The sequence below is a fragment of the Pteropus medius genome, unplaced genomic scaffold, assembly GCF_902729225.1.
Source record: "Pteropus medius unplaced genomic scaffold, Ma_sr-lr_union100, whole genome shotgun sequence".
Taxonomy (NCBI): Eukaryota; Metazoa; Chordata; class Mammalia; order Chiroptera; family Pteropodidae; genus Pteropus; species Pteropus medius.
The window spans coordinates 37946309-37971487 of NW_024349800.1; the positions used below are offsets into that span (position 1 = coordinate 37946309).

Here is a 25179-nt window from a genome sequence, read left to right on the forward strand (position 1 = left end):
AAGTACTCAGCATTAGCAGTAAATTTGATAGGTGTTAATTTCAGTTACTGTTGAAAGCATGCAGGGTACGTTATGCCTTCAGTGTATATTTTAAATCAGTCAGACTAATAAGCTGTTTATGAGTTGAACTTGTAGATAATTTGGAAATGATTTTAAAGTTAAAAGGATTTTGAGGATAACATGGTTGGTAGGTTAGACTGGGGACCTGGAAGAGTTGGGTTTTGTTTGTAATTAAGCCACTGATTATGGGATGTAGACAAGTCTCTTTACCTTTTTTTGATCTAGTTTCATGAAATGGGGTAGTATTACCTATCTACCTATGTAGTGAGAGTTGTGAAAATCATGAGATATTGTTTCTTAAAGTGTTTTTAAACTAACTCCTATTATAGCCATAATTACATGAAGCCATCTCCCGGTTTTCATTGACAAAAAACAGCAAATGTTTACTAAACACTTATAAATGCTAAGGTGCTTTACAATGGTCATCACATACATGTTGATAGATGAAGAAAAAAGCATAGGGAAGTTAACTGATTTGCCCAAAGTTAGTGTCTGAGCCAGAACCAAGATCTGACTTTAACCTTATTATTTTCACCACACTATATTTTAATAAATAAGACATTTCTTAAAGTCTTCTTTTTTAAACTTGAGTTTTTTAGATCTTATGAAAAAAAATGTTTAGAAACAGAACATACAAACTTTAATTTCTAATCTAAAATGTTTAAAGTTAAGCTCTGAATAATGTATATTCAAACTGTATAGGTGGAAGCTTTGTAAAAACCAAATTATTGAGATAATCTGTGTAAATGTTTAAAATAGTTCATAATATTGTAAAGGAAAAGCAAAGTGTTTAGTATGAAAATGGTGATGGTTAGTGGTATAGCTGTTTGCATTGAAGTTTGGGTATTAATGTTGGCTGCTATCTGTATTGATTTTGCTTTCCACTCTATATATTTTTCATACTGACAAGATGAAAACAGAGAAGCATTAGCAGAGGAATCTGAGCACATAAGGTGCATTTCTCTTTATCATACCACCTATTTCACTTCATTGTCAACCTCTTGATTTTTCAGACTTGTTTGTTGCTAAGGAAACTAGATGTTTTTTTTCAGCAACCTTCAGCCTGCTGGGATGTTTCTGGTCACCTTTTTAATGAATAGAAACTTGACAATATTCTGTAAAAGACTAATTTGAATAGTATAAAAATAAATTTTCAAGAGATTGTTTATTAAATTTGAAAAAGAAAAATTTCAGGAACTTTGATGTCCCTCCTTTTATTTCCAGGTCTTTGGAGAGCAGTTAGTTCTATAATTGCTGGTATTCACTGTTAGGCAGGTCACAGGCATGCATTTTTGGTTACCACATCACAAAGGATGGTAGGTAGGAGAGAAGAGTAAATAAATGGCTTATCTTGATGGAGTTTGTAGAGTAGTAGGAAGCATTTTCCCACATGTGTTTGTAGGCATGGAAAATTAATTTGGTTAAGCAAAGTTAAAGGTTGCTGAAAGGCATGTAAGTTATGTCTAATTCTGAGTGACTAAAAGGCAGGTCATTTTAAAAATGATTTTTAGTTTTTCAATGCTGTGTGTAAAACCACTGAGAAACTCAGACTCCATGTTCAATTCTCTTTAAGTGTATGGGGGAGATTAATAAGCAAATGATGTTACAATCTACTATGACTTTTTCCATGAGGTTTTTTTTTGTTTTTTTTTAAACCAGGTATCTTAATTTTCACCTAAACTGTATTTATTAACTCTGTCTTCAGAATTTCCCTCCACTATAAGTTCCTCTCTAATTCTATCCATCTTGGATCGTTCAGCCACATTATATGTATACCGAAAATATTAAATCAATTACTTATAACATGGCACCATTTTAATAGAATGACAGAGAAAAGTATATTCAAGAGATGCCAAATGTGATTCCATTCCATGCTAGTTATGGCAAGGTTTATGTGAAGAATCAGGCCTTATTCTAATACTAAAGCAAATCAAGCTTAGAGTATCAGCACTGAAAAATACAAGGTGGTAGACTGTTAAATGCCAAAATGAGTAGTAGAGCAAATGAATGCTCAGAAAAGAGAAAGATCAGTATAAATCAATTATATAATAGAGGTAAAGACTGATTTTCTTATGACTTAATGTTGTTACTCTTGCATGAATGCAGGTCATTGATCATAGTGGAAAATAGAATGAGAAAGTGTGAATGATTCAACAGAACCCAACACCACTGAGAAAAGAATTGTTCTCTTCATCTACTGTTTTTAAAAGACAGAAGTCCTGTAGGGTAGTTAGTCTGTCCCGTCACAGTGCTACATTGTCCATTAACATACAGCCTCAATATGTGTGCCAGGCTGACTCTGAGTATGCTGGTGGATTAATTACTGACATTTATATGAAAGAACATGTGTAAATTCAGTAGTCGTATATATGCATGAAAATGAAGTTAAAATGTTTTTAAAAGATAGCTTATATATAGCAAATATATATAATTGCATTTTATAATTATTTTTATATGAAAATATTTCAATTTAAAAAATAAAATTTCCAAAATGAAAATTAAAAGGTATAGATATAAATGTGTTTCCAAATAAACTGACAATTTAAGTTATTTGTTTTTGGTCTGTGATTTAATGATGATCATTTTCTTTTGCAGTGGAATCAAATACATTGCCTTTCTCACTTACTACTTTGAGAGGCAGCCTAATTCTAGGCTTTAGGAGGTAAGATGATCACCTTATATAATGTTCTTTACCTGAATATGGACTGATTTCTCCTGTCTTTTTGACCTATTGTATGAAGAAAGATGATATTCTTCTAAATCTTCCAATATACTAGTTACCTGAAATCTTATTTGTTTTATTCTTCCTACTAATTAATTGAATGGAGTTCAGGCAGCTTTTTTATTTTTTTCCAAGAAATACACACAGATTTGGTAAAGATCTTGTTTCAGAGAAGAAAGCACTGTTTGAAAATGATGAGTTGGAATTATAGACAAATTTGCATGTATGTTTGATTTATACTTTAAGTTTTTAATTACAAAGTGATTATCTTCATCATATTACTTTCTTCCTCTGTGCACTCAAGAGAATGTTAATGACCTTTCCCTCCCACTTTTGTTATTTTGAAAATATTCAAACACAAAAGTTGAAAGAATAGTAAACATCCATATACCCTTTATATAGATTTACCATTTTGATATTTTGCAATATTTACTTACTTTCTCGTACACTGTTTCTCTAATGTATATACACACATGCACATACATACATACACTTTTTTGCTGAACCACTTGAAATTGTAGATATCATACTGGATTCTTTAGCTTATAACTCTTAAGAATAAGGTCATCTATGTAATCCAGTACCAATGTCACTCCTAAAAAATTAACACTACTATATCACCCAACATACATAGTCCCTATTTAGATTGTCCCATTTGTTCTAAAAATTTCTTTTATAGCTGTTTTGCTTTTTGATTGAGGATTCAATTAAGTTCATACATTCCATTCAATTACTGTCTCCATATTTTCTTAATCAAGAACAATTCTCTTAAACCTTGACACTGACTTTTTTTTTGAAGAGTTTAGGCTACTTTCTCTGTAGAATGTCCCCCTCACATTTTTATTTGTCTGACTTTTTTCTCATGATAGATTCAGATTGAACAGTTTTAGAAAGGATACTTTATAGGTGATAAGTATTTCTTATTGGATCAAGAGACATATTGTCAGGTGTCAAAAATTGGTGCCATCAGCTAAGTTTGATCGTCACTTGGTTATGGTAGTGGTCTCCATATCTCTCCCTTGCAAGGGAACCTCATCCTCTTTTCATTGGTAAGAATTCTGTGAGGCGATACTTTGAGAAAGTGTGTCTGCCTTGTTTCCTAGCACCTTTCACTCAGTGTTTTTAGCAGCTACTGGTAATCCTTGTTGAATCAATTGTTAACAGTGGTGGTTGCAAAAGGATGAGTTTCTAATTTTATCATTCTTTCTGTATTTATGATGTTAATGACTTCCAATATTAACTCCAGTAATTTTTAGTCCGTTTGTTGGTTGGAGCGCTGGAGTTTTCTGTAGACATACTTGGAATCTCCACTGTAGGCAAGAAGAGGTAGAACAAGTAGGTGGGATTCTGTGTTGCTGCTCTTTCTTTAGTCAGTGCAGTTATATTCTTTTCAGTGATATGATAGTTTTGTGTGCAGTTAAAAAAAAAGAAGAAGAAATCAAAGTCCATGTCTTTAAAAATAAAGTTTGAAAAATACAGAGTACAGTCTATGGCCATGTCACCGTGAACAAGCCTGGTCCTGTCTGATCTCAGAAGCTAAGCAGGGTTGGGCCTGGTTAGTACTTGGATGGGAGACCACCTAGGAAGACCAGGTGCTGTAGGTGTAAAAAATAAAAAAATAAAGGGATCGTAAACTGACAAGGTCCTTGCAATCTGTGAGGTCAACCACAGGAAGGAAGGAAGGAAGAAAGGGAGGGAGGGAAAGAGGGAAAGAGGAAAGATAAAGGAAAGAAAAATACTGAATACATATTAGAGTGGACAAACATGCTGGTAGAGCCAGATTTTAAAAAAAGAATCCATAATGCATTATGAAGTAAAATATAGTAACATTTTCATATAGTTATTCCTGAGAAAAGGTTGGGAAAAGTTTTTCATATTTTTTAGTTAGTTCGAATGTCAGTTATATTTCACAAACCCTAGACTTCTTTAAACAAAGTATTTAGATTCTAAAGTTGATCTAGTATGGTGGATAAAAACAAATTGTGTATTCTGATATGTATCCAAGTCAGTCATTGAGCTTTTATTGGCTCAGTGATTAAAGTATGCAAAGCTGCTTGCCCCTCTAGTAAGTGTGTCTGGTTGCTGTGTTTTCTCTATTTTTGCTTTTTAATTTTGTGTTACCATTATTGCTGTCAGATTTTTTACTGTCACTCTTGACAACTTTCAGTATATTTACCTTAAGTAACCTATACACACTTAAATAATTTGCTATTTCTGATTTATTGTGGCTGAAAATTAGGTAATGAAATTACTGTAATATAGAAAAATAAACAGTTCTAAATAAGAACATGCATATCTGTTTGTTGTTATTTTGTGACAAAGATTTTGTGGCAGCTATTTTGATTATTAGAACATAAGCTCCATGTTTGTTTGGTTTATTGCGCTTTCTTCAGCTATTTCTTAATACCTGCCACATGATCAGTGCTGTTGAATTAATTACTTGGACCTTATTTTCTGCCTCTGATTTTAGGCAAATCTTTTAATTTAAAAGTATTTATTGTTGAAATTGAAGATTCTGAAATATTTTAAATAACGTACAGGAATTTGTCCTTTATTCTGAAGAAAGTAGAGTGACTTGTGCAGTGTTGAGGCTTGGCTGAGACAGGGATACATTTAGAATCTATTTTAATTTCAGACATTTTATTTTTATTTCTAGAAATTCACTTTGGGTTTTTAAAATATCTTCCATGTCTACTTAACATGTTCGTGCTTTTTTATTCTTTCTTGACTGTATGGAGATGTTAATGATGTTTCGATGTCCTTGTCTACTAATTCTGTCATTTGTGTCATTTCTGGGTCTGTTTATTGATTTTTCCTCCTCATGCATCATACATTTCTGCTTCTTTGTAATTTCTGCTTGGATGGCAGATGTGGATTTTATGCTGGTGGATATGAAATTTTTTTGTATTCCTTTAAATATTTTTGAGCTTTGTTCAGAGACAGCCTTGAGTTAAGTTACTTGGAACAGTTTTATGCTTGCTTTTATGCTTTGTTAGCCAGGACTTGGAGCAGCTTTAGTCTAGGATTATTCCCACTAAATTAGTGTAACTCCACTATTGAGGCAGTATCCTTCTGAGTACTCTACCTGCTAACCCCTATGTATTTGAAGATTATTGGGAATATGAACTATTCTAAGCCCTATGTGAGTTCTGGAAATTGTCTTTTTCAGAGCCTTCGAAAAGGACTCAGGTAGTGTCCTCACCTTCAGATTATTAGCTCACTCACATGTGCTTTTCAGTAGTCAGTTAAAGACTGAGGACAGCTCACTGCAGATCTCCAGAGCTCGCTCTCTGTCAAGGTCTCCCCTCTGGTACTCTGCCCAGTAAAAATCAGTTTTAACTAGTCCTTTCCAGGAAAGTGTTTTAAGTCTGTATATTCTAAAACTACATTATGTTGATGAATTTTTCTTATTGTAGATACAGAAAAGTTTCAGCTTGTGGTAATATGATATTTTCATAAAAATATGTACATAATTGAAGCATTTGTGACTAAAGGTGATTTCTTTTTTCCCCTCCCACTCCAAAAACTAAAAATTCAAAATGTCATATCATTATAATCTATTATCTTTGTATTAATATAGCCTTCTAGTCTTTCAATACTGAATCAGATAGATGTATTTATAAAATCCCTTTGTCAGTATATGCAGTACAACTATTGAAACAGTCACCTATCATGTGCTTCTCAAGATCCTGTTGTACTCTAGCATCTTTGGAATCGGCTGAGTGGGAAAGAGAAGACTGAATACTGATTGGCATTCTCAGTAGGTCCAAATTAACTGCTTGCAACTCCTATAAAGATTAGCACATAAGAGATTGACTTAAAATTACTCCTTACCAAAAATAATTATTCATAGTTATCAAAAATGTCAGAAGTTACAGAACATTAAATGAGATTGCGTAGTCACTTTAGCTGATCCTAAGAGAAACTTAGATATGCATTTCAATATTGGAATGCAATTTTTGGGATGCTTGTTAACCTTTAGTATGATCTGCTTCCTAGTGGTGGATCCAGGGTCTATGAGGCAGTAGTTCTTAGCATGTGTTCTGTAACCTGTTTTAGCCCAGATTAATTGTTTTTTGCTACCTTGAAATTTTTTTGAAAAACCAACAAACACTATTTTCTTCATCTTTTTAGAGTAGTATTCGAATGGCAAGTTGGTATTTCTGTAAGTTGATAAACTCAAGAAGTGGTCATTGATTACCAATCAAGTGTGATGCTTTCCTAAAATTTTTTTCAATTTATAAATTGTTTATTAACACATAGAGGCAAAATTACCTGTTGAAATTAAAATTCAATACTGCTTAGGGGGAGAGTCTTTAAGATTCTTAGGGAATTTTTACTTTTAAACTTTAAAAAAAAATAAGGCTGTTTTTAAGAGTATATTTTAAAGGGCATTTAGATCTGACTGATAAAGTTAGTAAAGTCTTATGTCAAATCTGGGGCGAGAAGATGTTTATTATGAATAAGACTTTCTTCCTAATAGCACTAGCCAAACAAAGTTCAAATGAGAAAGAGGAGATTATACGTTTTATGTATTATTGATAATTCCACCATCAGAAATATTGAGTCACTTCTGAGAGACAAAATGTCACTGAAGCTAGTTCAAAACTTGGCCAGGAATATATCATACAATGAAGAAAAATGTTTCAGAATTTCCGTGAAGGCATCTAATTCTTTGTTGTGCACAGAAAAGAGTTCTGTGATCTAACGAGGGGTTTTCTGACCCAGTGACAATAGTCTGAACTTGGCTAGTTGAGAGTCTGTACCGCTGAAGTGGTGCTGCTATTCATACATTGAAATGCAATCAACTTTCTGACACTAGTCTTATTGAAAGTCACCACATTAAATGCCAGATGTTAAAAAAATAAAAATAAGGGATTGTAAGGTAACAAGGTCCTTCCAATCTGTGAGGTCAACCAAGGGTTGCCTCGCCTAAAAATATATATATATATAATAATAAATAAAATGAAAAAAAAAATGCATTTGGAACCTAGTATAGAGGATTGCTTTTAAGGAACAGATAGGGAAAGAGAATTTCTGATAAAGAGATTGAGTAGCATCATTGGGAGCCTGGCAAGATAATGATCAATAACAACATAAATCTCAAAACATAGTCAAAGGGGACTGAAAAGTGCTGGGTGAATTTTGAGTTGAGATTAGTAGTATTTTAGCAAGAGTACAGTGGAGGTTTGGGGCCAGAAACCAGATTGCAGTGCATTAGGGAGTGAATATGTAGTAAAGAAATGTTAACTATTTTTTACAAACTGTAGCTTTAAAAGATTCTTCATAGGTTTGTTTTTTTTTTTCTTTTTTTTTTGAACCCACACCATTTATCATGAAGCTTCCCATTTCAAGGTAGTGCTTTAAGTTATTTTCACTTGTTTTAAATATATGTACAATTTTGAAAGTTTATCTCCATGCCTTCTCACGGTACTTCATACCAGGTCTGAGGGCAATTTAACATCTTAGTAATATTTTTTATTCTATAGTAAATTAGTATTTTGATCAAAGACATGACTAAAAGAGCTTTTCTTTAAAAAGTAAAGTAGCTTATTATTGAAAGTTGGAATAGAGATGCAGAATTTGGACCAGAGATGGTGTATGTTTATTTTTTATTATAGAGTTTTCAAATATTCACAAAAGTAAAACTCCCCATCACTCAACTTCAACAGTTAAAATTTTGGCAATCTTGTTTCATCTCTTTCTTTCCCATTCCTACCCTCCTTTTTTCCCCTGGACTGTTTAAATTACAGATCTGTCGTCTGTCTATAAATACTTTAATATACATCTCAGAATTTTAAGAACAGAACCACTGTATTCTCACACTTAACAAAATTTATAGTAATTGAGATTTCATCAGATTCCCAAAGGGGGGGAGGGGTACATGATACAGCAAATGTGACAAACCACTGCAAGTGTTGCTACATAATATTGTACATTTTTAGGCATTGACCCCGTCTCTGTAAACTCTGATTTTCCTACTCCCATCCACCATCCCCATTCCTTAGATGTGATAGGCATCTAGGTTAAGCGTCCTTGGAATGAAAGCTGTCCCTACCTAACCAAAAAAAGATACCTAATTTTTTAACAATATAAATTTTTACCATATTGTACTCTTTATTCTGCATTTATCCTCATGTCTTGAGATCTCTTTTTTCACTTATTTGTAAAAAAGAAAAACAATTTTTTTTTTTTTGCATGTAGCAATGCCAGGTAGTCACAGCAGGCTGCTCTGTATGTAATAAATAGTTGGGGAGATGAAAACTCTCTTGTAATAGTTGAGGGATCGTTTCCCACTACAGCCTAGAGTTAGGATTTTTAGGTCAGTTTATCATTTTTTCTGTTAACTGATTTCTCAAAGAAACTTATAGACATTAAGTTTACAAAGCTTAAAAGTAGTATAAAGCCAATGTTCATTGATTATCCTGTTTTGTAAATGATTTCTCATTTAAATAGGCAAAATTTGGGTGAGCTGGGGTATTTTTTGCTTTCTTTGAAATAATTTCAAATTTGCATAGTTATAAGAATAGTACAGAGAACTCTTGTATCTCCATTTATTACCTTTTAGCATTTTGCCACTTTATCATTTATTCCATCAGTCTGTGAATCTATATACATATATACACATACAGATATATAAAAGTTTTCAGTACTGTTTGGGTTGAGGTTACATATATCATGACCCTTTTCCCTTAAATATATCAGTATGTAATTACACAGAACAAGGATATGATGTTTCGTAACCACAGCACAGTTAGCAAGTTCAGGAAATTTTAACATTGATGGAATAATTTTTCTAATATAGTTTATGTTTCAGTTTTATCAATTATTTTCTCTTATCGTATTTTCTTTCTTCTTGTACAGAATCCAGTTCAGGGATGAATTAATTGTCTTTTCTCTTTAATTCACTCTTGTCCGGAACAGCCTTTGTCTTTTATGACATTAACATTTTGGAGAATATAGGCCACTTATTTTATAGGATATTCCTCATGATGGTTTTCCATGATTAGCTTCAGATTATACATCCTGGCTGAAGTTCCAAAGGAGTGATATTCTGTCCTCAGGGAATGAAATCTAAAATCACACAATGTCCATCAGCATCTCATTAGTGATATTAACTTTGATATCCAATAGAGATGTTGTTTGACTTCTCCATTATATGGTTACTGTCTTTACCACTACAAGTAATAAGCAGTCATAGGCAGACACTTTGAGACCATACAAATATTGTGCTCCATCAAGCTTGGACCTCAAGATTTAGGGATGGTTTCTAATGATTCTTGCTCAAACTAACCTTAGTTTTGAAGGGGTCAAAAGTGAGAGTCAACTTCTCTAAATTAAATTACCTTCTCCTGAAAATTCAACTTGATTTTGGAAACATTTATTATTTATTTTAAGGCTTTGATCTGTATGCATTGCATATAATAATTACTAGTGTGTTTTAACTTAAAATGATTTTTAAATGATTTTTAAATGATTTTTAATCCTTTGCTGCCCTCTGCAGGTCAATGAATGTAAATCTTTGGAGCAAGGTAAGTACTAATTGTGCAAATCATAAGGGGATGTATAAAAAACTATTAAGAGCAAAAGTTATAATAGCTCTATACATTTATAATGTATTATTATAAATTAATGAGTTTAGAATCTTGAAGTGACATTTGGCCATACAGATTTAATAATTTTTAAAATGTATACATATATATACATTTGTGTAAGTGTATATATAAATGTTAAACAGACCAATTTTTAACTGCTATATTTTTAAGAAGTTAACTGCTTTTATGCAGTAAATACAATTATCCTCATTTTGAATTGCAAGAAATATTTGTAGCATAATAAAATCAGAATGCACATTATTGATTAGAATTCCCAATTAAATATTTTTTAAAATCTAAGTTTCATTCAATTTCGTTATTAATATTATAATCTTTCAAACTATATAGTCAGTTATAGCTTATGGTTGGGATAGTTATGCTTGGAAGTAATTTTTTGACTAGAGTTTTTATTGGTTTATTTATTGAATGTATCTTTGTTCCAAATTTGGTGTTAAATGTGGTTGTCTTATATTTAATGTATGGCTACAACTTCTGATAGAATTTGTCTTCTACACGTATCTTTGTTGGTTAAAAAACAGTTTGTAGGTGAAGATTGTTTTGCTTTGATTTTGAACAGTTTCTACCTTAACTATCCTTTGAATTGCCGCTAACTGCAACACAGTGTTCATGGTGGAGTGAAGTGGAATGTGGTTAATTTTGCTTAATTTTTCATGTTAGCAAATAAATAGTAGTAGAAATAACTGTAGTTTGAGTAGTTAACACTTATAATATGTGCCAGGTGTTACTTTAAGAGCAGATAAATTCAGTGTTAGACTTATATAAAGTAGTTCATAATTCTTAACTGACATCATTTTGGAAAATAATTGTGATTCCATTTTTATTATCTTCTGCCCAAGGATATATAGTCAAATACTGTGTTCAGAAGTTACAAGTCAGTGCTCTAGATTTCGTAATAATTTTCATTATAAAATACATATTTGGATCTTTTTTAAGAAAAATCTTGCCAGCAGAATTAATGTTGAAAGGTAAGTGTTGTGTATTCAGTTGATAAGGATCCAGGAGAATAAATACATTATAACTTTTGACCCCTTTTGATGCCATTAAAATGACTATGAAGAGGTTGATAAAAAACTAAAAAAAAAAAAAAGTTATTTAGTGGTATAGGATATTTAATTATTTCTATAATACTTCATTTAAAACAAAGAAACCGGTCCAATTTTAACAAGACCAAATACAATATGAAAAATAATATTGGTTGACAGTTTCTATAAGCAATTCCCATGTATGATAATTCATTTAAAACAATATACAAACAAATCAGTCTAGAGGCTTTGTTAGTGACATTTTATAAAATATTGCAGTTTTCCTTCAACATGGGTTTGTTTTGTTTTTGTTTTTAAAAGACAAACCTATTATTTAAAAACGAAACAATCTCCTTGGCAGGTGGGGGTGGTGTTGAATTCCTGTGATAAAGAATAATACCTTACTCGGGAGAGGCTTTATTATTTCAAGAATTCAATTTCAGATTGTATTTATTCTTGTTTGCTTCTCTTGCTGCAATGCACGAATTTTCTGTCTTACCAGATAACAGAACTGTTGTACAAGGATGGACGTTATTGCCAGGAGCCTCCAGGACCAACGGGTAGCGTTTCAATTTTGATGATTGTAACTTATCCACAAGTCCATTCTTCTGTGTAATGATGGGCTGGGAAGATTACAACAGTAAATGTTTTATTTTTGAAAGTGAAATATGAAAATCATATATTCTAGGTCTTATTATATGAAAAATGAAAGTCTTTTTGTCAAATAATGTAATAAATTATATTTAAGTGGGAAAAATTTATAAGACTTTTTTACTATTTTATATGTTTAAAGATAACTAACTACACTTGCGAAACATTAAAACCACATAAACACTAAAGATTACTGATTTTTAAGCCTACTTTCATCGGTACTATAAGAATCATTTCCTCAATATCTGAAAAGAAAAGCCTCCCATCCCTGTATTTAAAAAAAATAATTATGAGAAAACCAAACACCTCATAGACCTCAAAATGTTGTGGTTATCAGTATAAAGATTTATAACCAAATGTTTTCTGTAGGAAGGTACCCTTCTTGAAAGTTCACATTTTCTATCCTAGGTATTAACACATGGCCCTGTATATTTTATGCTTGAACGCATAGGAAAATTACTGTTGTTACGAAACATCTTTGTTAATCTTGGTTTTTCATTGGCTAATAGGCAGCTCTCCACAGGATTACTGTATCTACTTATTAAAATTACTTAACTTTCTATACTCAACATTTAACAATCCTTTCTAATTTTATTGCCCACAAAAAAATTAGTATAGAAATGAGTACAAGGCATTTATTTATTCTCACTACTGTGAATTGGACAGGAAAGGGGTAAGGCCTTGGGCAGAACCACTTCTGTCATAGAGCGGTGGAAAAAAATAGATTGAAGTAAGATTCAGTACTGAAAAGCTGTCACTCGGTCTGAAAATAATTAATATTCCTTTCACTCACCAGTTAGATATGTGCTCCCAAACCACATAATCTCTATGCCTCAGTGATCATTGTTGCCATTTCAGAGCCTCTCATCAGGGTGACATCTCACACCAAAATGATTTCTTATAAATTAATCTTGATAACATGACAGTCTCAGTAATTTTAGTGGAATGCTTTCTCTTGTTTTTTTCCGCAGAAGCTGTTGGCTATTTTCTTTATAACTTGATTGACAGCATGAGTGACTCAGAGGTACAGGCCAAGGAGGAGCGTTTGAGACAATACTTCCATCAGCTGAAGGAGATGGTACCATTTCATTTTTTGCTATATAATGCCTGTCCTGCCTGACATGTATCTATTAGATTTGAAATTGCTGCTTTTAAGTACAACCAGACCACTTCTCAATGACATACATGAGTTGGAGACTTAAATTATGTCTGAGATAATTTCTGTTAGACAAATTTCAGTTTGGTTGTCTAAAACTCAGGGGTTTTTGTTTTTGTTTTTGTTTTTTCCTCCCTTCTTTTTGCACAGAATGTAAAAATTCCTGAAAATATCTACAGAGGCATTCGTAATCTACTGGATAGCTACCATGTTCCTGAATTGATTAAGGTGTGTGAGAAATACTAATCAACTTTTTAAATGCTTACTTTATATCTAAAAAGCATGTTAAAATTTTATTTAAATATGCTTAGGCAAAAAAAGTTTATTTAAATGACAACAGTTAAAACAAGGCTTTTTCATTGATTGTTGGTAAATACTGTTTATATATTGAAGAATGCATTTAAAATATTTATTAAAATGGATAATAAAATATGAAAAGAATTTCTGGAAAATTTTGGAAAGATGGAAAAATAGCAGTAAAGTGAGGAGAGTTTCAGTTTGCTTTTGACATTTGCTACCATTTTTCTATGTGTTTTTTAATTCTAATTTAAATCTCAATTTTAGGATGTTAGTATATTGGTTGAAAGAGAGAAGACAGACTCTCGAAAAGTAAGTAGGTTTTTGAGTAGATTCTACATTCTATAATAACCACATTTAATGAGAATTCTATACTGTATATAACTAGTGGTTCCTAAACATTTGCCATTGGTATACCACTAAAAAGTTGGTAAAAGCTATTCCCCTCTCAGAATAATCAACATATCTAAGAAATTTGCATACATATAATCACATGAGCTTCGGTGAACCCCTAGAGTCCATCCACAGATACCCAGATTAATATTCTTGATAGCATTTATGACATTTAGGAAGGGTAAGTTTAAAAGGCAGAGTGACAAGTGGTACATTTTCTTTTTGTAGTGAATTTCTTTTTTTCTTTGCATTTCTGTGGACTACACAGCTTACATCATCTGATTTGGAGTCTACTCTTGAAAAACTAAAAGCTGAAAATCAACCTATAGGAGATGTCCTAAAGCAGCTCATATTAACGCTTTGTTCAGAAGAGGTAATGTTTAAATATTTTAAATATTCTATTAGGGTAAAAAATTCTTTATAGATAAGTATAAGCAAGGCCAAATACAATATTTATGATTTTTACAATTGATTATTATATGTCATGCCTGTGAAGAATGCAATTAAATGAAAGGTTAACTAATTTTAGCTACACCTTGAATGGCATGTTTTCGAGTTGCTGTAGTTTGTTTACGATAATCTGCAAAGTGAATGATAGTAACAGCCGTGATAGGTTTATCATACATGCCAAATGTCCTTTCAAGCCATGGCTCCGGTCTCTTATATCTAGATTGTCAAGCAACTGATACATGCAGTAGTCATTTGCAAGTCAAATATTACGAGGTTGTTAATGCAAGGATTGAAATTCCATTTTCCTGCTGGAAAAAAAGCTCTTTCTCTGAGATAAAGGGTCTCTTGCCTTTTTTCAGCAGGCGTCCAGCTGTACTTTGTGTTTATTTTAGTGTGTGTCTGCAATTTGTGGCATATCACTAGACTTTTTCAGTTTCTAGTTCAATATGATTTGGTCTTATGCCTGTGATTTTAGGGGAAAAATATAACTGTCTTTAAGATTATAACGTAGTACTGTTAAATTCTAAAATATTTCTTCACATGGATATTTAACTAGACTGTGAGGAACTTTGCAATGATATATATTTCTGTGTATGGAAATTGGACATGAGTAGGGGTTGACCTGATACATATTTAACCTGGAAGTCTTTTTTATAATACAGTATCAAAGCTGAAACATCAAATTTGGCATAGTGGCCTGTTTTGCAGTACAAATAACAAATCTTTTAAACCCTACATAAATATCTCGCCTGCTTTGTGAAAGGTGAATAAAAATATCAAGAAGCAAGGTGAAACTAATAACATAAATCTATTTTTAAAGTATTCTTTTTCTACATTTCAAACATTAAATCTAGAAATTTTATGTTTTCTTTTATATTTATTTCTTCTTTTTCACTTCTGTTCTTTAGAACATGAAAAAAGCTCTCGAATTGAAAGCAAAATATGAACCAGACATGGCTGTTGGTGGCTATGCAGCTTTAATAAATTTGTGCTGTCGACATGATAATGCAGAAGATGCATTGAACCTGAAACAGGAATTGTGAGTACCCTGGCACTGAAACAGATCTTCAGCATTAATGCTCATATACAGTCCTGGTGGATCATGTAGATTGAACATTACTCTCATGTAATATGATTAAAATTTTTTTTGTCATTGTTTTTAAATTTCATAATATGAGACTGATTAGTTATGGCTTGTTTGCAGCAGAGTCTTTAAATATAAGACATTCTATTCCTTAAAGCCAAGGTTTTTTTCCCATATTACATCATAACAGTGGTGATGGTATTTTTAAGGCTTGTTGAATAGTCCTCTTGCGATACTGTAGTGTAAGCAAAATTCTCTCCATTTCTCAGGTATCTTTGGTTTCCCAATTTTGATTTAGCAAATGAAAATATGTCTCGGGTATTTCAGTGTTCGTGACGAAGTTAGAATCATCTGACGTGCCGTGAAGTGAGAGTTCTTTCATTTGTTCCTTCATTTGTATCATTTGCAGATGGAGTGGTACAATTTATATATAGTGTTAGGGTTTTACTTCTTGTCACTTTGAATATAATTATATGCAAATTTGTATGTGGCTTCAAAAAACAAACCATAACTTAAATGTAGGGGCAATGTTGTTAACAATTCAGACAGTGTGATTTTTTTTTGAAAAGTGATAAAATGTATATTGCAATTCTTTTTTCAGTTAATTGACTTTTAACATACTATAAATATTGCTTTAATTTTTAGTGACCGTTTAGACTCATCTGCTGTCCTTGACACCAACAAGTACGTAGGCCTCGTAAAAGTATTGGGAAAACATGGCAAACTCCAAGGTAAGCCTGGGCATATAAAGGACCTACGTGATTCAAGTATCTTGCCATCGGAATAACGTGTGAATTGATATTGATGGTATATCATGTCCTGCAAAGTGCTTGAACACTTTGCATACAAATTTGCATGTGAATCCAACCAGAGCTGCATGGACAGTGTAGGCCATTAGTTTTAATGGATTGGCAAGCTTGTCATTTACATTTGCACAGCTCAGTGCTTTTTGCATTTCTGCAGCTAGTTTTTATTAGCATTGCTGTTTGGATTGAGTTTGAAGATCATGACTTATGGCACAATTTGCTTATATGCCTGCACTAATGGCTTTGTTTTTGCTTAAGAATGTCTGGAGGCTGAACATAAAACCTATAAACATAACCTTTATTTAGGAATGCGAATTTTGTAGTAGTCTTTGTCTTAATTTTTAATGACATTAATAAAATGTATACTTTAACGAGTTTTTATTTGGAAGTTTGCAGGGAAAGCCTAGATGATTATATAGCTGATGAGCATATTCTAATTTTCTCATTGCTTAGATAATACTGAGCCTAATAAAAATACACTTGATAATATATTCTTACTATTTGCTTGTTTCTTGATTTTCTCATTGGGTTTTATTTTGAAATTCCCTTTTTAGCCTTCCTCTCTTCCTCTTATTCCTAGAGAAGATTTAAAAAAAAATTTTTTTATAGTGAAAAATGTATGGATAGAATATTTGATTTGAACATTGAATTTTTCCTAGGAAGCATAGCTAATATAGAAAACTTTATAAGGATTAGCCTGCTTTTTTAAAATCACTTTTTGTAAAGCGGTCAAAACATTTTGCCTGTGCAATAATTAAGAACAACATTATAAAAATGCACTTATTCCATATCCTAAAATGTTTGTTTCTGCCTTCCTAATGAAGCTTAATGAATCTAATGTATTAACATGCAGTCTTTTGGAAAGCTTTCATTGGCTCTGCTTGGCTAATTAGTATCGACATAGCAAACAGGCCCTATCGGTATCAGACCATTAGTCTGGCTGTATATACAGTGTAAACACATCTTTATTATCTGGCTTCCTGACAAGCCATCTGCTGAAGAAACAATGGTGTGATTTAGCAGATGTTAGCTCTGAACGATAAAAGCATCCATTTAGGAGGATCTTACAGCTATAGGGCAGACCGTACAGGGTTACGTGGTGCAGAGTGGGCACACAGTCCCTGTCTATAATTTGTAGTCAAAGTTGCAGGGAAATGATAAAACCATGCTATTGTGGATTTATAATTGTAGTCTCGTTTAGAAATGCAAGTAGTAATTAACTTGAAATCGGCATTATACACTAGAATTTACATTCCTGCTGGGCTTGAAATGCTGTTTTAATAGCGGTTTGTTTTCCCTACATGAAATTACCTAAGGGTCTTTTGTGTTCCTTCTTTGTAGATGCTATTAACATTCTAAAGGAAATGAAAGAGAAGGATGTTCTTATCAAAGATGCAACAGTCTTGTCCTTTTTTCACATCCTAAATGGCGCAGCTTTAAGAGGTGAAACTGAAACAGTAAAACAGTTGCATGAAGCCATCGTGACTCTGGGGTTAACGAAACCATCTACTACCATAAGTTCCCCATTGGTCACTCTTTATCTGGAAAAGTAAGTTAATTGAATTTAAAATTTTAAATGTTGGCATTAAAAGAATGAGTCTAATCATTTGGGGATTATAGTTTGTAAATACTGTGTGGTGCTGTGAAAGCTTTGAAGGTTGCCGAGAATAAGAGGACTCATATGGACTAGGTGACCTTTAAAATCAGCAGCATCCCTGTGGTCCTGTGGATTACTTCTCAATGGGATGGTGTATGGTGATTTTTGGGGGGCATGTGGTGATACTATATGACATCAAATCTAGCTTATTCCCAGTTTTGAGCCTTATAAGTGTTAATCATTAATAAGTATAACAAAGAAGGATTCCCTGGGGCTTTTGATCATGACTGTTACTCAGGTAACAGAGTAATAGCATCTCTTCAGTGCTCATTTTCTCCAGATGGTATTTTATTTTAATTGCATGTACCAATACAGTTTTTCTAGCTTTGGTAAACATTGTAGATCATGTCTCTGTGCCTTGTGTGAAGAAGATGAATTTTGTTGATGGGGCAAGATTTACTCAGTTCAAAATTCTTACATTTCAAATGCTCGTATTGGTGCCCAGTTTAAGGTATCATTTGCAATGCAAATCAAAATCATCCCACTCTCTTTTAATGAGTAAAACATTTTTGTAAGTTGATTAATAACCCTTTATTATCTTCTTTTCCTTTTGCTTTTTTCTCTTTTTTAATTTCCTAGATCATCTTTGTCATCTTTTCTGTGGCTTAATGCAGTTTTTAATCTGCTTATTTCGCTATTGGGGTTTTCTGATTTTAGTATGGATGTTCTATCAATGCCAGGAGAAAAATAAAAGATATATTTTAATGATTCTCATAATTTCCCCAAATTTCTGATAGTTTTTCATTATTAGGGGTTATAATTAATTGAATATAATGAATGGTTTATCATTGAATTTAAAATGTAGAATGGAAAACATTTCTTTTAACTAGTTGTATGTTAGGAAATGTGTGTATAAATATACATGCATACATATGTACATGCACATATTTTATGAAATATTTCCTTTGTCATCCAATCAAAAAACAATTTATCAGGTTAGAATATTGGCCAAATCTTAACCTCCACAGTCTCAGCATTATATCCTTTTAAAGAAATAGTGATTCAAACAATTACTGTTATTGCGTGTTCATGTTCACAATCAATGTTATATAGAAATCCTATAATTAATATGTTTCCTACTAGAATTTTTCGACTGTTTAAAAGACCCATCTCTGCAAATTGCACGTGGAACTCTGCATAGGGATTTGAAAAAATGGGCCCAGTGCCCAGAAGAATTAGGCCCTCCTCCACTACTGGGCAAAAATAAAATAATTAATAGTAAAAATGAGGCCCTGCTAGAAAAGTATCTTACAAGTAGAAATACTTTGAAGACAGAAGAGACACTGAAGGTTTCCAAAAGAGGTCTGCAGATGGGGCTCATGAACCAAGGAGAGCTTACCCAAGGGAACATAGAAATAAATAGTGTGGGCTTTAGATGTTACCCTGGAGTGTCCCCTGTGCTTTTGGTTGTACAGTACAGTCAGAGGTTTGTATGTCTAAGTAAAATTTGACTGTCCTTGTTAATTAGGCTAGAGAAATCTAAATTAGCATCTTTTGTGAATTCTCACCAGTTTCAGATACATAGAGAAATAATTACCTTTTCTTTTTATTTGCCTAGGTCTTTTTTCACTATCCTTGTTTCGCAGAGTCAGTCTCCATGACAAGATCTTTCAGTTTCATTTATCATAATAAAAAGGTTCTGTTACCTGTTTTAGAGTCATGAGAATAATAAAAAGGAGACAAAGGAAATTTCACATTTAAAAAATTGGAGAAAACAGTAATAGCACTGCTAGTCAGGGATAAGATGAAAGAAAAAATTGACTTTAAAACTTTTTTCCAGTTGTGTTTTCCCCAACTGATGGAAGATAATTTATTCAGTCGTGACAAGTGCAGTATTAGGATTAACTACATTAGCCTGCCAAAAAATCCATATGTATTTGATTTGATTAAATAAGTTTAATATTCACTAATATCATGTAATTGACCTCAGCAGGTAAGAGCTCATCAGTAGGATGAGCCTTATTTATTCAAATTTGAGATAAAATTATGAAAAACATTTCAGAACATCATACAAAATCTTCATCTTTTCATTCAAAGGCAAGCATCTTTTTGTAATGTCTTTGCAAAGACTAAAGAGGCCAACACTTAACATGTTGTAATTCTGGAGCAAATTCCTGAGGTTGAGCCCCTTAGAAAGATGATCTTTAAGATTTAGTAGATTTTAATTTTGAGCTGACTTTCCCAGTATTAGATAAAACACAGGAGAAATTAACATTATGTCATTTTATTACTTGGATAATGTATAAAAAGCTTTATAGATATAGAAAATATATTTTGTTGTTATTTTTTGCCAAAACAACAGGTTTACCAAATTATAAACAAATTGGTAAACTAATCTGCTTTTGTATTATTAAAATGATGATACTTGCATTAAACAGAAAAATATGCAGTTGAACAAAATTTTCATGTGTTCCATTTTCATTAGTATTATTTTATAAGCCATTTGTCTACATGTAGTCTAAATTAATGTTATTTTAAACATTGTTTTGTAACTACTTAAAATTTTTTTTTTTTTAATTAAAATCATGCCTGATTCTGGAAAATGACCAGATGCTCCATATTAAGGAAAAAAGACATGCTTTAAATGGTTAAAAGAGCTTTTATGCTATGGTAAAAGAAATGAAATTAATAAAATCTGGGCCATTTAGTTTAAAGGCATAAGAATTTGTATGATGCAGCTTCAGAATCACTTGTTTTATAGCAGATCTATTTTGGTTTCATCACATATGAAAAATATCTCAAGCTGTTTAACTGGATTATTTAGTACAATTGATCAAAGAAGTTTTAATTTTTGCTTTCCATTAAGGATTTTTCAGTGCTGATTTGTGCTATAATCTGTATGTGCCCACATGCATTTCATTTAAGTGAATTATAGACTTTATATAATCCTCCCAGAACTCTTGCTAAGTTAATCTTGAGTTCTTCCTAAAACTCAATTTCTGTAAGAGGAACCTATAACAATATAAGTTTTAAAACTCACTGTTACACTTTAATGTTACATAAATGGGAAATATACTTTATTAAATGCTGGTTATTCTGTCATATACACTCCCCTTCAATTTTAGCGTCTTCATTTGTACTGGATACTTTTATTATTTATGGGAATGCTTGCCTTCTAGAGTAAAACTCTTTATGTGCTGAAAGGAAATTAGGAGGTTTGGCTCTTTTACTCCATTATTGCAATTAAGAATTTAGCATCATCAGTGCCAAAGGACAAAAGTGGTTCATTTGCCCTAGGGGGACAGGACAGTGATAAGATGATTTTTCGTCAAGGATCATTGGGTCGTAATTAAGTTACATTCATGGCTATTGCTTTTTGAAGGATGATTGGTAAATGACAGGCTTCATGTGCTTAGTGCGGACAGTGTTCAGTAGGGTTTTTTCTCCCTCTGTCAGAAAATCCTGTTGAGCCTGATAATGTAAATGTGGCATTTTATTCTGAACAAAAGAGCAGGGAAATGAGCTATCTTGTCTAATCATTCAGTTGTTTAACACCGACTTCCAGTTTAGACTCAATTGGCTGGAAAGCACTTGACATGTGAAGTTAGTGCTATTCCGAACGCATGTTTGAGTAAATTTTAAAGTAAGTGACAGCTAAATTGTACCTAGGGAAATTACAAAGCCTTCAACACAGTTAATTTTTTGGGGAGGATTAGTTGTAATTGCAACACCAGTCTCCTTGAAGATTCTTCATTTATAGATGATGAACAGAAAAAAAAACATTTAGCTCTTTCAAGGGCTGGTTCTCTTAACAGAATAATTTTTGTGAAGACGATGGTTTCTCCTGAATTGATTTTTCTCCATACTGAACATCTGCCTAAGATTTACAGAATAGTTTGATTTTAGAGTGTTGAAACATTTTTTCCCCTCTTGTTTTAAACTTTTTTCCTCCCCTAAAACCCCTCTTTTCTCTAGTGATTTCAGATTTTGAGAGCTTTTCAGTCAATAAGTCATTTAGGTGAATTGGCACTTCTCTAACACTTTATGCATAATGTTGAAGCACTTTATTCCAAATATATGTTTTTTTTTTAAATTAAGTATACTCTCTGAATAGATAGTTGTCACTGGTTGTTCTTGTTCTAACAATTCAAGATCGTATGAAACATATTTGTAATTTTTAGTTTTATATAGTGAGAAATTTGAGTTAAGAGTGCTTTGTTTCCTGGTACCTTTAAGTAGATATTTTTAGGATCAGTAAATGCTTCCTGTGTATGTATGTCCAGTATTTGTTTTTCTGTCAGGGACATTGTCACATACTTAAATTTCATAAGGACTAAAACAAGAGGTAACATCAGATTTACCCCTGTGAGCTTCAAGTTTGCGTTTTTGGATGTTGCTCCATGTAACAATGCAAAATTAAGTTTGTAGTAGTTTTATATATGGTCATGTTCCCTTAAAAAGTGAATTAGAGATTTCAGGAATGAATTTTAATATGGGCCAGGTAAGTCCATTCAAGTTAATAAATAAATCTCACTTTTAAGTGTTTTAATTATTCACTGGATTCTGCCTATTGTATATTATGTGTTCTTAAAACTTAGAATTATAGAATCTTCCTTTCCTCTGTTCTACCTTTATTTAACAGGCTTACAGAATTTTGATAAAACATTAATTTGCATCAATCAAAATATTGTTTAAATGATTGCCTACTTATATTAGCATATATAGTTTTATTCGTGAAGATTATGTGTTTCACTGAACTATTTTTTTGGGGGTCTAGTCATTGAAAATATCACAGTGGATTCTTTTTAAAGAAATAATAGTATGTTGTAGAGTTGATTTTCTTTTAATATTATTTGAAGTTTGTGAAAACAGAAGCTAAATTTTTATCAGGAATGGACTTTTTAAAATTTGTGACCCATTTGTAGATAAAGCTTTAAGAATTATGCCTATATACTGAAATAAGCATGGAATCAAAGTTTTGAATCCAGAATTAATTTTATCCACAAGATTTCTTCAGAGGATTATTGTTATTTTAGAGTAGGATTTTAAATCAGTTCTGGTGTTTTAAAGTGTACAAAGGAAATCAGAGAATCATTTTAGGTCACAGAAACCAGAAGTACATTAATTGGTAAGTTAGTGTTATGTCCCACATTTTGGGTATAAAGCATTTTCCACCTTTTTCCTTGTGATATTTTGCTGCTCTTACTGATTTCATACCACTTGATCAAAGTGGTATTTACATGTGATGATTTTCTCTGCTGTTGTGAAACATTTGGGTTGATGAACCTAATAAGGTCAAATTTAAGGAACTTCACATTTAGAGTATTAGAACTGGGAAGGACCCCAAAGGTCCTTGGGTTCAGCCATTGTGATAATCTGCTTTTCATTATCACTTCTAGAACTGTATCACATTGCTGTAGCTGAGCTCCATGTAGTGTACTTATCAATAGGATGGAAATTCAAAACTCCTATGAGTATATAACTATTTTCATAGCAATGTGAATTATAGATACTTTTTTCATGTTTTTCATTAACATCACTTACATTTCCAAGCTTTAATAGGAAAGATTAATGATGATTTCAAATTACAGGAGGAATGGGCATTTTTATCTCTTTTTAAAGTGACATGATCCAACCGTAAGTCAGAATGTAGATAGAGATTGAAAAGAATAGACAAGTCATTAGTTTATTTCTATCATCAGTACACTTTATATTAAATGCTTCATTATGGATTTATAATTCATTTTGTTGGCAACCTGAGAGCAATAATATGGGTACTTAAAATTTCTAACGTATACGAATTATTTCCATTTTGCTATTCTTGTCTTTTCTGTTGTTGTTCTGAGCATGTATAATCTTCAGAAGCATATATTTGGAGACCAAAGACTATTAACATGTCTCTTTGATTGACAGTACAATTATTCATTCATTTATTGATAGCTTTGACCTAATGTAGAGGAAATACAATTGAGACATTACTAGTCTAGTTTGGGAATTGATCTGAAAAAGCAAATTATATCGCTTTGAAAAAAATCAGTATGTGTTAGTTTTTCTCTTAAAAATATTTTAGTAGTTTTCTATTAAATGGAATTGTGGGAAGGTAATAACTGAACTTGTGTCTGAAGCAGGGGAAAATACTGATTATATAAAGCTTTATATCATATGTGGTAGCTACTGTAGCATTTCTCTTGTATGACAGTAATCTAGCCTGCAACATCTACTTGCGGTTTTGAAATTAACCTGTAATTTAGTCTTCACCCCAAATGACAAAAATTCAAATGCCTCTGTGGGGTGCCAGAAGATGCACTGTAAACAGGGCTCAGTAAAGGAGATAAGGTAGAGTTCCATCAGGATAGTCTCGGTTTTCATTGTGTCAGTATTATTGCAGTAAAATTAACACTTCCTCATGGTATTTTACGGTTTTTGTACAGTTTAAAATCTTAATCTAGATAAAAATAGTAATTCAATCTAGGGCAACATAACATTTGTATAATGGATGAAAATGTTAGGGCTTCAACAGAAAAAAAGGGGCTTTCTTCCTTTTTTAAAACTTTTGTGTGTGAGAGAAATGTGTTTTCTCCACGTAGATTGTCACTGATACTAGTTGTACTTTAGTCCATGTCTCTAACCATGCCTATTTTTTAAAAAATATTTCATACTTCCAAAAGTATTTAATTTTTTATTCTCAATTGCACCACTTTGTTAGGTTAAACAAACAACCGTGCTTTCATTAGAGTATAATGTACAGTTAAATATACTCTACTGAAATTGGGAAGTCCAGGGACCTGATGGCAGTGCCTTCTTCTGTTACTTAGTAGTAATCAGTCAATCTCTAGATGCTTTAATTCCTCATCTATTTAAAAATAAAGGAGGGTGGCAAGTAAAGACACATAACCTCTACAGCTTTTCTAAAGTCTTACAGTCACTTTCTCATACTGTCACTTTTAAAGAAAAAAGTTTTGGAGAATATATTTCTACACTCTTGCTTCAGAAACTTGTGACTTAATGGAAGTATCTTTATTTTAATATCTTTATTTTATTAAATATCTTTTTATTTTAATTTATTACACATAAGAGAAGTCTTGACTTTATGATTGGAAATAAGTTTTAAAAGCTTAACCTCTGAAGAAAACTTTTTAAGAATTTCCCTAGAATTCACTGACTATAGAATATCCTAGTTTTAGCAACAATAAATTTATATATATGTGAATTCTGAAGTTGTTTTCTTATTACCTTGGAGAGGTGGCAGTATGAAAAATATGATGATAAACTTGAAATTGTTTGAAAATTCCTTGAGAGCTATTGATGGACATTTAATAAAAGCC

General features: G+C 32.1%; 1 protein-coding gene and 1 pseudogene across 1 annotated transcript in view; both read left to right on the forward strand.

Annotated features, from left to right (window-relative positions):
* Positions 1-25179, forward strand: part of LRPPRC (leucine rich pentatricopeptide repeat containing) — a 90748-nt gene that overhangs the window by 22121 nt on the left and 43448 nt on the right. The window contains exons 14-23 of the mRNA XM_039887280.1: positions 2656-2722; positions 10287-10314; positions 11923-11980; positions 13043-13149; positions 13378-13455; positions 13792-13836; positions 14186-14290; positions 15276-15406; positions 16097-16182; positions 17599-17806. Coding sequence (XP_039743214.1) covers positions 2656-2722; positions 10287-10314; positions 11923-11980; positions 13043-13149; positions 13378-13455; positions 13792-13836; positions 14186-14290; positions 15276-15406; positions 16097-16182; positions 17599-17806 — 913 coding nt within the window. The remainder of the gene's footprint in view (positions 1-2655; positions 2723-10286; positions 10315-11922; positions 11981-13042; positions 13150-13377; positions 13456-13791; positions 13837-14185; positions 14291-15275; positions 15407-16096; positions 16183-17598; positions 17807-25179) is intronic.
* On the forward strand, positions 4268-4386 carry LOC120622325 (uncharacterized; annotated as a pseudogene).